General features: G+C 37.8%; 1 protein-coding gene across 1 annotated transcript; it reads left to right on the forward strand.

Moving 5' to 3' along the window:
- The first annotated feature begins 9,430 nt into the window (after positions 1-9,430).
- Positions 9,431-10,969, forward strand: LOC115925880. The gene has a single exon (XM_030989921.1). The coding sequence runs from the start codon at positions 9,431-9,433 to the stop codon at positions 10,967-10,969; it is 1,539 nt and encodes a 512-aa protein (XP_030845781.1).
- The last annotated feature ends 3,469 nt before the right edge of the window (positions 10,970-14,438 follow it).

The raw sequence follows: 14,438 nt of genomic DNA on the forward strand, positions 1-14,438 counted from the left end.
CAGTAGGAATAGAGTTCCAAATAACAGGAAAATTGTTTCTAACAGATTTCAAATATATATTTGTCTTAACTGGCTAAAAATGAAAAGAGTCTCGCCCACGAGTTTTATAATTATGAACATCATTATTTAAAGTAAACATTCTAGACATATTTTGCGGAAGTTTATTTTGAAAATAAAAGAATCCAAGCAGGGCAATTGAATACAAAATATAAGTCAAATATATTCAGTATTTTCAATTTCGAGTTCATGTTCATGTTTCCATTATTACATTTTCGTTGGCGTGGGACATACTTTTGGACTTTCCCATACATAATGATTATTTGAACTACTAGACATGCTAGACTTATGATTCAACATATGTGGCTCGGGTAACGTTGGGGGGGGGGGGGGGGGGCTGCAATGGATTAACAAAGAACAAGAATGCCTCCACTATCTATTAATGAGAGCTACTTGTGTCAAGTATATAAGCATCAGAAAATGAAGGAACGTATTTCTCCCTAGGATGGGGACTTATTTTATTGCCGGGGTAGTACTTTTTTGTTGGTAGGAAGGCCATTTGTGAAGGGGCATTTGTGTTGGTCCCAGATCCATTTATACACAGAATTTTGCTGACTTTGTATCACTAGGTCACAACATTGCGTATATTATTTTTGTTCTGTACTTGCCTAATTAAAAGCAGTACTCGCTATAGTGTGCCCAACTCGAACCAGGTTCGCCACACTATCCTAATAAATGGCTCTGGCAGGTCCTGTTGTGGGACGTCCTCTCCCCACCTTTCACCCACCATCCTGGTTTCCCCCTCGCTCACAAATCGATAGTTCATAAGGTTATTTCCTGCCAAACAGGAAGATTATAAACCTGAGCGAGTGTATGATCATCAAAACCACATGTTATAATTACGAATTCTCAGGAAGCGTACAAATGCTATATATTTCCGACTCTTAACTAGTCGAATAAATACACACGTTCAGTACCTACGATGTAGGCTACAACATAATGAAAATTTGTCTATGATACATTCCGACTGGAATATATTATACAGTTATTGACTGGCAGGGGGTGTAATATAACATTATTTGGACTGCTGAAGAGATTTATCTTTCCCAAGTGGTTATATTTTCCAAAAGCGCGCAGCGCTGAGGGAAAATATAAATCCCTTTAGGTCCAAGGAATGTTATATACCCCTGTCAGTCAATAACTGTTATATTAGATAGCCTTGGTTTGATTTTGTTTTTGTTTTTGTTTCTTTTTTTTTCTGTAATTTGTCACTGATGACAAGTTTTGTGAAACGCCCCCCTGGTTGCTCGGTCAGAATGCATATGTTTTGTCTCGTCAACTATACGCTGGAGATAAGATTGATGTTCTGAACATTTTTTCCATTTCATAAAGTCAGATGATAAAAGGTGAAAATGTGAAAGTTGATGACCGAAAAAAGATTAAGCACAGAAAGATCTTGCATACCAATTTACCTTGAGTGCACTTCTTGAATATATGCCTATCGATTGTAAAAATTGCGACATATGTCTCAGTTGACGTTTGACACGTGACGTCGTACGGGTTCACAGGCTATTCATGAATTGGTTTATTGTGTTATTACACGAATTATCGCTTGCCGATCTATGTGCATACTCTACTAACTTTCCCGTGTTTATATATAGGTAGGTCTACATTAGAAAAAAGGTTAGAATTTGTGATAAATATCAACCTCAAATTTTCTTCAAAAAATATTTATTCATCGGCTGGTACGCAACTCCATCTTTGTTTGGTTTTGCTGGTCAATGTAACGCAACAATACGTTTGATTACATTGTTAAGAATTTGGCGCCTCTAGACAACGCTTTTTTGGCGCGTTTCCGAATGCGCTCTCTTTTGCACATGAAACGCATGCCACGCGATTGTGAGAGCGCGAACGAGCATGTGAAAATCGTGTAATTCTCTCGTGGCTTTTAGTAGAGGAAAGACCTGTTGATTTGGACAATCAAATGTGACCTAGGCATAATGCCTTTGAAGTTATGACGCATGGTCGCCTTAAGGCTCCACTAGGGCGCCCGTGGAATTCCTGCGGCCGCCGCAATTTGTGTGGGTTTGGCAAAAGTCGATTTTAATTCATGAGACACTAGGGCAGCCGCTTTTCAAACGCAAGGCCACCGTACGCTTGACGTGTGGTCGCCGTGGAACCGCTCTACGGCATGGCTACGGTGTGTCTAATTGCTCCGGCGAACCTAGAAATAAAAAGAGTTATAACTCCGCTTTATAATCCCACGGCGATACGTACGGCCTGTAAAGATAGAGATACGCCCTAGGGTGACCCTGAGGCCACCCTCCGAAAGTATCTCTCGGTTTTGGGGGCGTACGGCCGCCGTATCCTAGCCGTAGAGCAAATACGACCTAGGCATTACGAACGGTCTACGAACGCTGATTTCGTACGGCCTTCTTAAAGATCTTACGAAATGGTCTGACAATCGTTAGTATGGCGGTCGTAGCAGTTCGTAATTGCATTTGTGGTCGAGGCTTTAAGGAAACTTCCCTTTGAAGACTGTCCATGTGTAGGGGAGCGAGTGAAGGTTATGTCATAGTAAGGTATCCTACATGTTGGAATATCGTAAGAATTGTGCCAACCATGAGTCACCGATTTGATTCCTGACGTGTACCGTTTGTACCTAGCTTGAACCCAACTGACTTCCTGTCATTGTTTCATTCCTATGTAGGATTGACTTTATTCAAACCAGGAACTTACTTGTTCGTTATTTCACACTGAGACTTCTATCAACAGCGACACGATTTGTTTCTTTAGCTTCTGAAAATCGAAGTGTTCAGCCTTGTCCAAACCATTTTGGAATGACACTTGCTTCGATTATTAGAATTTCAAAGAGATTTGGTAAGATTGTCTTTCAAAGTTATCATAGCCATGAATATGTTGCCAACTGATCGATATTTTTTTTAATTGACGAACTTCTAGTATAATAATTTAGAAGGAACGTCTACTCTGTTATTATGACTATAGTTGAGTCTGAGTTAAACTATTCTGAAGGAATTCCTACCGTGTTATCATGAATATAGATTGGTCTCAACTTTGCTAACATGTCTGCATTTTATTCCAGATCCGAAATATTAACAGCAAAGAGGAATCTTCTAGGTGGACAACATGCATTCGAGTCCAACGAAAGATTTTACGTGGTTTATGTAAGTTACTGTCGGATTATGGTGTTCGATATACACAGTCATGATAACGGTGTTTAAATCTCTAAATCAACCCTCAACTGATTATCGCATTAAAAAAAAGTATTGCATGATTGTTCTATGACTATAGCAGCAAATTTTACTTGGATAAATTCATTATGAGTATGCTTGGCACATTACATAAACGTGACATGAAAAACGAAGAGAGGGACCTCCTCTTTGGCATCATAGTCAGTTGTCAATTTGCCAAAAAGGCTGCTTAGGAAATTTTGTGAGGACGTTTTCGGAAAGAGGATGTCTCTACTTTAAAGGGATCCGGTAACTTTGTCTTAGATCCTTTTTTTGTTAATCCTTGATTTAGCTCATGCTGCAATAATAATTATAAACCTTTAGGTCAGTCAGGAACCCTATGACTTTTACAAGCCGATCGCCTGTCTGATTATCAAATATTTATGATTTAAAATCGAAATCAAATTTTGCGTTTGCCAAACGGTTTTCATAACACTACAGTCTACTGGGGGAAGGAGTATGGCAAAACCGGTCACTCAAAGGTTTTTACTTTTTTGAGGCACTTCTTGATCATTTTGAAGCGCAATTTATTTAGGGCTTCAATATAACACTATATCACAGACACTGATTACACGTAGGACTGTGCATCTTAGATTTAACATTGTTAAACGATAATAATAATAATAATAAAGACATTTTTATAGCGCGACATATCCACCCAGAGGGTGCTCAAGGCGCTTACAATGATCGAGCTACATAATATACTTAAATACAATTTTACTTACAATACATTACACATAAAAAAGGAAGAAGATGATATTAGTTAAAGTTGGCCATTAGATAAGTTTTCAGGCTGGCCTTGAAACTATCTACTGATTTACAGTCCTTAAGTGTGTTAGGGAGACTGTTCCACAATCGGGGAGCTGCTGAGGCAAATGCTCGATCTCCCCATGATCGTCTGGTCTTAGGGATGATCAGAGTTGATGTATTGGCAGAACGCAGACCAGAACGACCAGGCTTGCGAAAGTTCAGTAGAGAAGAGATGTACTGTGGCGAGGAGAACTTCAAGGCACGGTATGTGATCAGAAGGATTTTGTAGGTGAGACGATGTTCAACAGGAAGCCAATGCAGGGATTTAAGGACTGGAGTGATGTGGGCGAACTTGCGTGTATATGTCACGAGACGGGCAGCAGCATTCTGAACAAGCTGGAGCCTCTTAACTTGAGACATAGGGATGCCATAGAGTAAAGAGTTACAACAATCGATGCGGGATGTAACAAATGCATGCACAAGCTGCTCAGCCGCCTTTGTGGTGAGATACTTGCGAATAGCACGAAGATTGCGGAGACTGTGGATCGCAAGTTTAACACTTGATGATACTTGTGACTCCATGGTCATATTGGAGTCAAAAATAACTCCAAGATTTCGAACTTTCTTCACTGGAGTAATTGATGACGAACCAATATTCAGATAGGGGGTTACCGACTTGGCGAGTTGCTGCTTGGAACCCAGCATAACAAACTGAGATTTGTCGTCATTGAGCTTCAAGTAATTCTCCTTCATCCAATTCCTAATGTCACCTATACAGGCTTCAACACGAGCAATCCAGGCATCAACTTCCCCTTGTGTGGGAGAACACGAAAAGTATATCTGCGTGTCATCAGCATACATATGGTGCTTGAGATTATGCCTCTTGATGATATCATGAAGGGGAAGAGTGTAAATGTTGAAGAGTTGTGGCCCAAGTAACGATCCCTGGGGCACAGAGAAGCCAAGATGAACTGTTTTAGAGACAGCACTGCGTACACAAACCCTTTGCGATCTGTTTGAGAGATAAGATGTTAACCACTGGTGAGCCTGTCCACCAATGCCCATAGACTGAAGTCTCTCTAGGAGTATAACATGGTCGACCGTGTCAAATGCACTACTCAGATCGAGCAGAATTAGCCCAGTTACTTTTCCACTATCCATTTCGGTGAGGATATCATTTTGCACTCGTAAGAGGGCAGTTTCAACACTGTGTTTTTCTCTGTAGGCTGATTGGAAGTTGTCTTGAAGGTTATTGTCATTCAAGAAGGACTGAAGACGAGCGGATACTATGCGTTCGATAACCTTCGATAGGAAGCTTAGATTTGCCACAGGTCGATAACTTGCAAAGTCTTGTCTGTCAAGATTCGGTTTTTTCAAGAGAGGCTTCACGAGAGCCTGTTGCATTGAGGCTGGAAAGCTTGCACATCGAAGAGACTTATTAACAAAGTCTGTAATATATGGTGCAAAGTCGTCAATGCATTCTTTTAGAAGAGCAGTAGGAATTGGATCTAACTCACATGATGATGTTGGAGAATTCATGACAACCCTCTTGATCTCACTAATAGAAGTTTTAGCGAAATCAGTCAAAACTGGAACAGATGATAACTCACAATGCTGTACACACTGTCCTGACGAAAGCTCGGCATCAATGTCATCACGGATCTTGGTGACCTTGTTAAAGAAATAATGACAAAAGTTATCAGCCAGTATTTGGTCAGAAGAAGCATCCGGAAGAACAGTTTCCTTCTTTCGGTGCAGCAGAGCGTCTACAACAGTGAAGAGACGTCTTTGGTTTCCTTCGCATTCTGCAACACACTCTGAATAGTATTCAGTTTTTGCCTTTTCTATTTCTTGGGAAACAACCTGACGCTGTGTCACATATGATTTGCGGTCTTCTTCACTTCTAGTACGCCTCCACTTGCGCTCAAGGCGTCTTCTAAGGCACTTAGCAGCATGGATTTTCTCAGTCATCCATGGAATCGAAGGTTTGATGATAACACTTCTAGTCTTTTTAGGTGCTAGCTTATCAAGAAGACTAGTGAGAGAGAGATCATATCTTTCGACAGACGAAGAGATGCTGCTATCCTCAATGTCAATTTCTGACAAAGATTCATGGACTCCAGATCGGAATTGTTCTCTGTTCATTGATCGTAGAGGGCGAGTTGTGACAGTCCTGCGAGAAGTAGACGGCTTTCTTAAATCAAGGTTACACTGGACAGCGTGGTGATCAGATACTCCAAGGATAACAGATACATCAGAAACAAGAGTGGCTGAATCCCAAGTAATAAGCAAATCAAGTGTATGGCCATGTAGATGAGTCCCTTCTCGTACAAGCTGCTTCATTCCGTAGGATGAAAGTATGTTCATAAACTGCCTTGCCCGTACGTCATTGAAATCGTCGACCCATACATTGAAGTCCCCTGTCAGGACAACTTCGGAGGGATCAAGAACAAATGAGTCAAGTAGGGTAGCAAACTCTTCAAGGAACAGACTATAAGGTATTCGCTGGCCTTGCTCTTCCACTATGTCTGGGCGATAAATGACAAGGAGAATAAGTGAACGGGATTGGCATGAAACTCGGGCTTGATAAGCTTCAAATGACATGAAATGTTGTACAGCTTCTGACTTGACCGACAGTGAAGATTTGAACAACAGTCCGACACCACCTCCTCCTTTTCCTTGTCGATCCTTATGATTAAAGGTATATCCCTCAGGTATACAGTTTCCCAAAATAACATCGTCGTCATCCTTCAACCATGTCTCAGTCAACGCGAGGATGTCAAAATCATTATCAAGTACAAATTCAACGATATCGGTAGTCTTATTCCTTACTGATCTAGCGTTCAATGTACACATCTTTGCCGAGAGTTTAGTAGGTACTACTGATATTAAGTTTCTAAAGTCAGAAACACGACATGAAGAATGATGTACACGATGTCCACGATGAGTTGGTTTCACTGAACATATGCCATAGTCCTGTAATATGTGATAGGTATTCAGTGGTATCCTGAGATCAGCACACTTGGGTTGAAAAGACAAAAGGTCTTCTCTGGTGTAGGTGATTGTAGGCATTGTCACAATAGAAGCTAATAGGATCAGGAGACTCACAACAATAGTCACCATGCCGATGCTAGCCATGGCTGTCTATTCATGTTCTAGTCTAACAATAGTAGAGAACATAATAGTCATGGACATGAATACTATGTGCATCAAGCACTGTAATGGTTGACCATGGGCTCATACAGGAACATGAAGAAAACATAAATCAAAACTGTAGGTGTTCCAAACATCTCAATCCATCACAAAAATGATCTAGCTGGATCATGGAGTGATACTTAAAAGACTGCTGATGAATTCAGAACACTATTCCTAAAACTATCAAGAAAAATTCAACAGAATCACAGAGCTCAACAACAGTGCAACCTCCTGGCGCAACTTAATTAAGAATTAATCCCTTTAATAGACTTTAATAGACTATGAACTTTGTTTCCAAATTTGAAAATGGGTTTAAAGTTACTTGTCAGGTATTTTAGGAATGGTGATATCGGTCTTTTAATGATCCATTTAAGAACAATCTTCTGACAAATATTTAAAACTGCACATTTAAAAGAAAAGTAATTTATATTCTTTGTACAGAAATTATATTAGGGATTATTTTACTGTAGAAATAATGCAAAAAATTCATGTTTATAGCTATTGTAGGCCTTGAAACATATTAGATCTCAAACGCTCTCTAAGGTGATTATGTGAAATTGGTATCTGTTTTATTGAGAGTTTGGATAGTTTTCGACCTTGATCGACATGTATATTAGTGGCAAATTGTGGATATCAATCGCAAATTTTATTGTATACTTTATTTAGTAAATGTATTAATGAACAGAGTGTTATGATAAGAACCATCACGAATATGTTAAAATATATAGAGAAGGGAAATGAAACTATATCAACACAAGGCCTTCTGTCAGTTCTGTGTGTTTTTGTTTTATTTTTTCAAAATAGTACATAAACATATACATAATTTAACAATTATTTCTTCATTATACGTTATTATAAAGTATTCGGTACATTAAATATGATGCATACAAATACAAATATTTGTTAATGAAAAAAGATAAATTACAAAAACGCAGGAGACCGCCATCATGAGCGGTGAACTCCTCTCTCTCTCTCTCTCTCTCTCTATCTGTCTGTCTGTCTCTCTCTCTCTGGTTCATTGCACCCCCCCCCCCCTCCTCGTAGCCCGTACCTAGTCATTCCTTTCTTTCTCGCTCTCCATGGTGACGCAAAATGCTTTATGATTATAATCATAGATATAAATTGTTCTTCACTATCAATATTGACTCGACTGGTCATATTTTGCAATTGTCGTGTTATAGTGGTTTATTATTTCATTCTATTCTTATGCAATCCATGGTTTGAATGCCAGCCCGGCATGAACCTCCTTTGGCAAGACATTAATCCACATTTACCACTCTCTACCCAGGTGTAAATGGGTAACTCACAATTGGTCGGGCAATAATAACTGGGGGCATGCAGGAAGAGCAGTATCAACCCAGTTGTCCTATATAAGGCCCAATTATTAATTTGTTTCATCATTTATTCATTTTCAATTTCCAGGGCCAACTAGCACATTGTGTGAGGAGTACGGATCAGACGAAATGAGATCATCTTCAGTCCTCTTCAGACTGCTTCCTGACTTGTTCTTGATCTGCAGCAGATAGCATGTGGTGGTCGACGGCAGGAAGGAGAATATACACGACTGTAAACACTCTTCCTATTACACTAACTGACTTAAGCATATTATAGCCATAGCCATAAGGCTGCCGATAGGACCGTGGACTGAAAACCTTAACAAGAACATCCCCGCCCTATCCCATTGATTTAATCCTGTTTTTTCTGACCATTAACATGATTAAAGACAGTTTATGATAGCTGAAGAAGTTTAGTCAACCTTAATAAAGCCATTGCCTCCTGGAACTGGTGATATATGTATTAAACCTATGGGGGTGTGCATTATCGCTAGTTAACGGGTTAAATTTCTCAATTGATGTACTATTGTTGTGTGCATTATGTATCATATCAGTGCATAGTGAGATAGGAGAATCACAATGTCGGAATTTGAACGCAAAGTTTCACGCAATTTGCAGTGCCCCGTTTGTTTCGAGCTGCTTAGTGACCCGAAGCAGTTATCGTGTACACATACTTTCTGTAAGAAATGCCTTAATGATATTCTTAAAAGCTCTTCAAAACATTCTCTAACATGTCCCATCTGTCGAAGCGAAACATCTGTAAAGGGTTGCAATGTCTCGAATCTCAATACTAATGTTCCTCTTAAGTATCTCATTGATGATGTGAGGAATAGCCAACAAGTCTGTGAAATTTGTGACTCAAAGTCGAGAGCTATACATTTATGTTGTGAGTGTGGTAAGAACATGTGTAACACATGCCTTGAGAATCACAACAAATGGCCGCCTCATGTCAAGCATAGAGTTGTGAGAATAGAAGACGTCAGAGAGGGAAGGGTGGTCCTCGAAAAAGAGGTTTACTGCCAGGAACACAAAGCAGATAAACAAAAACACATCTGTACTGATGTGTGTGTCACCTGTAAGAAGTTCATCTGCTTGAGATGTAGGTTGCTGAGTCATGAGAATCAAGGCCACACAGTTCGGAATACTGAGGAATACAATGCTTCTACCGAGACACATATTGAATCTTTACAATGCCGAGTTGAGACGAAAGTTACAACCATCAAGAATCACGTGACCTGCATCAAAAATCAGAAGGAGCGTGTCACTAATCACATTGCCGGAAAAAGGGCGAAAATCAATGAGAGTTATAAAAAATTACTCAAGAAATTAGACGAGAGGAAAGCAGCATTAGACAAGCAGTTGGACGCTCAGGAAGAGAAATTATGTAAAAGATTGGATGAGATGCAAGATGTTGATGAGAGTTTGATTACGAGTATTAAGAGTGCGAGTGTGTTAGCGGGTAATAGCATGAAGGCTCCATTAGAAGGTGATATCATTGTTATCCGTGATACACTGTCTGGTGAGCTGAAGAATGTACTAGAAAGGGATGATCCAGAGAAGAAGATTGCTACGGATGTAGCTGATCGTGCAGAGCAACTAACATTCACACCCAACACTCAATGTGATCAGTTGAACATTGGTGAAGTCAGGTTCTTGAAACGTGAGTTGGAATGTGTTGTAGAACTCTCTAACAAAGACTGCATGGATGGCATGGTTGCTACACCCGATGGTAGAATGGCAGTGGCAAACAACACAGGAGGAATCGATATCTTCTCTGCTGATGGTCAGCTGCAGAAGACAGTCCTCAAGGATGTCAAGATCCGTGAAGTAGGGTACCTGTCTGATGGTCGGTATGTCGTAGAAACTAACAACAATGCCATCACCCTGTACACACAGGAGTATGCGAAGCTGGATGTAATGTTTGACACACTGAGTGGTGATGAAGGTGGGATGTGTAGTATTACTGTAGACAGTAATGATCTGATCTATGTCGGCTACTGGAAAGCCGGGATAATCCAGGTGTTCTCACCAGCAGGTGGGAAGGCGATTAGGGAGATACCATGCAATGATTATAATCCTATACTGATCAATAGTTATAATGACGTATTTATCATTAAATATGGTTATACAATAGCTATAATTGATAAAGATGGCTATGTAAAACACAAGGTAGAGAAGAAATCAAAGACTTACGCGTGCGCTGCTGTGACTCAGAATAATTCAATCCTGATCGCTTGGGTCGATAAGGATAAGATGTTGGTTAGTATCGATGAGTACACCAGCGAGCTCAAACACGTCCAGACTCTCATCTCTGATCACAAGATTGAGAAGCCTGAGGAATACTGGTACTATGTCCGCGAGTTCAGATCAGGAGAGATTGCTTTCTGCACGTCAAAAAGACTCTATATATTTAAAATAACCATCACACCATGCAGTCCATGAGTGATAACAGTCCCGTTTCAGGCGACTCCACAAATATGCAATGATTTAAAAATGTATCCTAACGTGATGATATGACTCTCAATTATCTGAAGGGATTTGTAGGCAAATTCTCCTGAAATACAAAATGACTTTTGATTTAATTTAATGTTAAAGGTATGATTTCAATTCCTCAGATTCATGTTTGTGTCCAGTTTTCTTTAATTCTTGTTGTTTAACGCAACAGAACGATACGATGATCCCCTCCGATTCACAGATTAGTAGCAAAAACTGTTCATTCTATTACATAAGAGTATGTTTGTGTATAGAAAAAGCCTCTGTCGTCTATTAAAATGAAGCAAAGAAACGGTGATGCCCGTCATCTGAATTCTTATCATGATGTGAAAAAGTATCTTATTGTACTTATTGATAGCCGTCAATATTCTGGTCATAAACACAGAGTAGATTACACATCACGACTTTGTCATTAATATGTATTTCATACATATTTCACGTAAATGTATTTATATATCACATGTGTTATATATATTTTTAAAAGCATAATGACGTACATTTAAAGTGTATATAAACACAAGTATTGTATGACATACATATTAGCGTACACACGGATATAATGAAGTAAATACATGATAACAAATATATATTGTCACTTGTATCTTGAAACGTAACCAAGGTGGGATCATTATACACCATTTACTGATTTAGGATAATGCAATATGTTTGAATGGTTAAATTATAGAATAGTTTTAGAGACACGAAATGATCTGTTCCATCGATCAGACCAAATCGATGGCAATGTAAAACTGGACCACCGATGGAAATGAATCGAGTCAATTCAAGTAAAACGAGCTGTAACACCAAATTTTTCACCTTGTGTATCACGTGAGTTCTCGAAATAAACAGTTTGTGATTTCTGATGTCATAGGGTTTACGGAAATAACCGCGATAAAAATGTTATCTACCATAACACAAACTTTCTTTGGTTTTCACCTTCCTGATATTCGTGTCAAACATGATTTTTATATTCCTGGCTCATTTTACTGATTGAGGTGTCATATGAAAGGGCAGAAAATGAACTTTCTCGAAATGTGATTTTCTCTTCGGAAGTCAGATACCATTCACCAAATGACTTTTTGGTTCTCTTTCTTCAAATTATTTTTAATCACTCATGCGTGTAATATGCATCATATGAGTTGCATCAAATGAAAGAAGAGGGTCTAAGCTTTACAAATATGTGTCATTTATTAATTATAATTGTGATTCAGTTACGATGAAATATCGATAATTCTCGGATTTTGCTTTTTCTTGGACGCACTGTGTATGCTTGTTTTCTTCTGCTGGAAATGGCACTGTTTAAATCAAAACTGTCTTATTTAATTATGGCATGCTTATCTCTTCATTTTAATTAAACGTTGTTTATAGAAGCTTACGTTGAACCCAAATACTAGTAGATTTATGGACGTGGATTTGATTATTGCTATTGTGTATATACCTCATTATTAGTCCTTTGAGATGATATCATTATATAATATGTTATAGTATGATCAAGAGAAGTGAAGCCGTTGGTATGGTTTGCTCAAGATTGTTACAACTGAAGTGGCATTTTTAGTAGACATTGATAGGGTCAATATAAAACCTGTCTTCAGTCAAGAGAAAATCAAAGTACTATTGACTGATTTCCTGGAATAAATGTATTTACTCACATGCTGTGAATCGTCATAATAATCATTACCTATATCTTTACTAATGTTTTAGAATAATATTTTAAATCAAGTAAGACAACAAGAACCTAGCCCTTGACAGGTCTTTGGCCTCTGTCAGCTCCTCCACTCTGAATCTAGTTATTCCCTTTTCTTTCTTCATTTTTTCACTTATCAGCTTATGTACATGTATAAGTAAATGTATATATTCATGTATATATTGTTCTTAATTTGTATGTTCAATAATATGCTTTTATTATTGTTATCTTTTTCATGAGTGGAAGTAAAATTGAAACTGGACACTTATTTATGTTTATGACTATGAAGAAATGTTTAATGAAAAAACAGTAATTAGTATTCTAACTGATAATAACTATTTGCTTTGGTGGAATGTCACTGTCATGTAAAAAGATGAAGCTATATAATAATTAAGTTGTATGTTTAATATATGTATAGATGGAGATCATTAATGATGACACTGTATTACATGTTACTCGGTCGTCTTTAATAGTAAACCTTACACACAATGTGAAATGGAAAGAAAATGTTTCTATACTTTGTTGGTTACATGTAAATCTATTTGGGTAGTACCATTCCTGTATAATTATTTAATTCTGCAACTCCAGTTCTTTGAGAAATGACATTTTTATAGTGTTGAGAAAGTATAGGATTTATACGTCAATAGTTATGAGACTTTGTGGTAATCCCATAGATAATATTGTTGGCGAAGTTTCAACAGTTCAGGTTCTGTATAATATGTTGATTATTTTTTTTGGTTAAAGAATCATAATTAAAAGAAGCCAAAAAAGAGTATTCGTGTACATCACCGGGTAATCTCAAACTCCTAAAGCTTACAAAGTGTTTTGAGAAAATGGAACATAGTTAACCTAAGCTTAACAAAAACGCAATTACTCGGTGTATATATTTCGTTAAGTTCTTTAAGTTTACGTTGAATTCTGGTGAAACGAGTACATTGTCTTTTAAAGGAAAACTGAATATACATGTAACATGAATATTTCATTTAAAAACACATTTGTAATAAAATGTGAAAAATCACGCGAAGGATACATATAAACAATATAAAGAAAAACATCAGTATGCATATAATCATATAAGGAAGACGACCAATAATAATTCCTATCAAATTCAAATCAATTATGTTGACACTGTGAAGGATACTGCCTAGAATCAAATGTTGAAAGTTCAATATGTAAAACATAAGTCTTGATGTATACTGTGAGGTTTTAAATTATCATAATAGAAAAGGCTTTGACCAACAGACTACAGCTTGCTGAAGATCACTTGCACTGTCAGAAGTATATTGGACTGCACACAACATTTTGACCCAAACTCTACAGTTATATCTTGTCATATTTGGTATTTTAACTGCGTTCTCTTTTAGGAGATATTTGTACGATGATATTTTTTTGACTTGATGTACAAAATACGAGGAAGCTCAGAAAGTATTTAACCTTTTTTTTTTTTACCAGAACTCAGTCTTCTCTTTGACATTCTTTTTCGGACAATGTAAATTGTTTCGTAAGAAGAACAATAGAACAAGGATTGTTTATGTGAATGATTAGAAACATGTATTACAACTATAACCTAAAATGTTCTGTATGTGTATGAACAAGTTTAAGAAATTGGGATAAATTTATCATAACATGAAATATGAGGTAATGTAAAGTATATCATAAACATTGTAGAAACTGTTACCACAACAATAATTTTGTCTTTCTTTCTATAACCTGTGTATATATCAGTCTATATTT

This window comes from Strongylocentrotus purpuratus, unplaced genomic scaffold (assembly GCF_000002235.5).
Source record: "Strongylocentrotus purpuratus isolate Spur 01 unplaced genomic scaffold, Spur_5.0 spur5_scaffold_19, whole genome shotgun sequence".
Classification (NCBI taxonomy): Eukaryota; Metazoa; Echinodermata; class Echinoidea; order Camarodonta; family Strongylocentrotidae; genus Strongylocentrotus; species Strongylocentrotus purpuratus.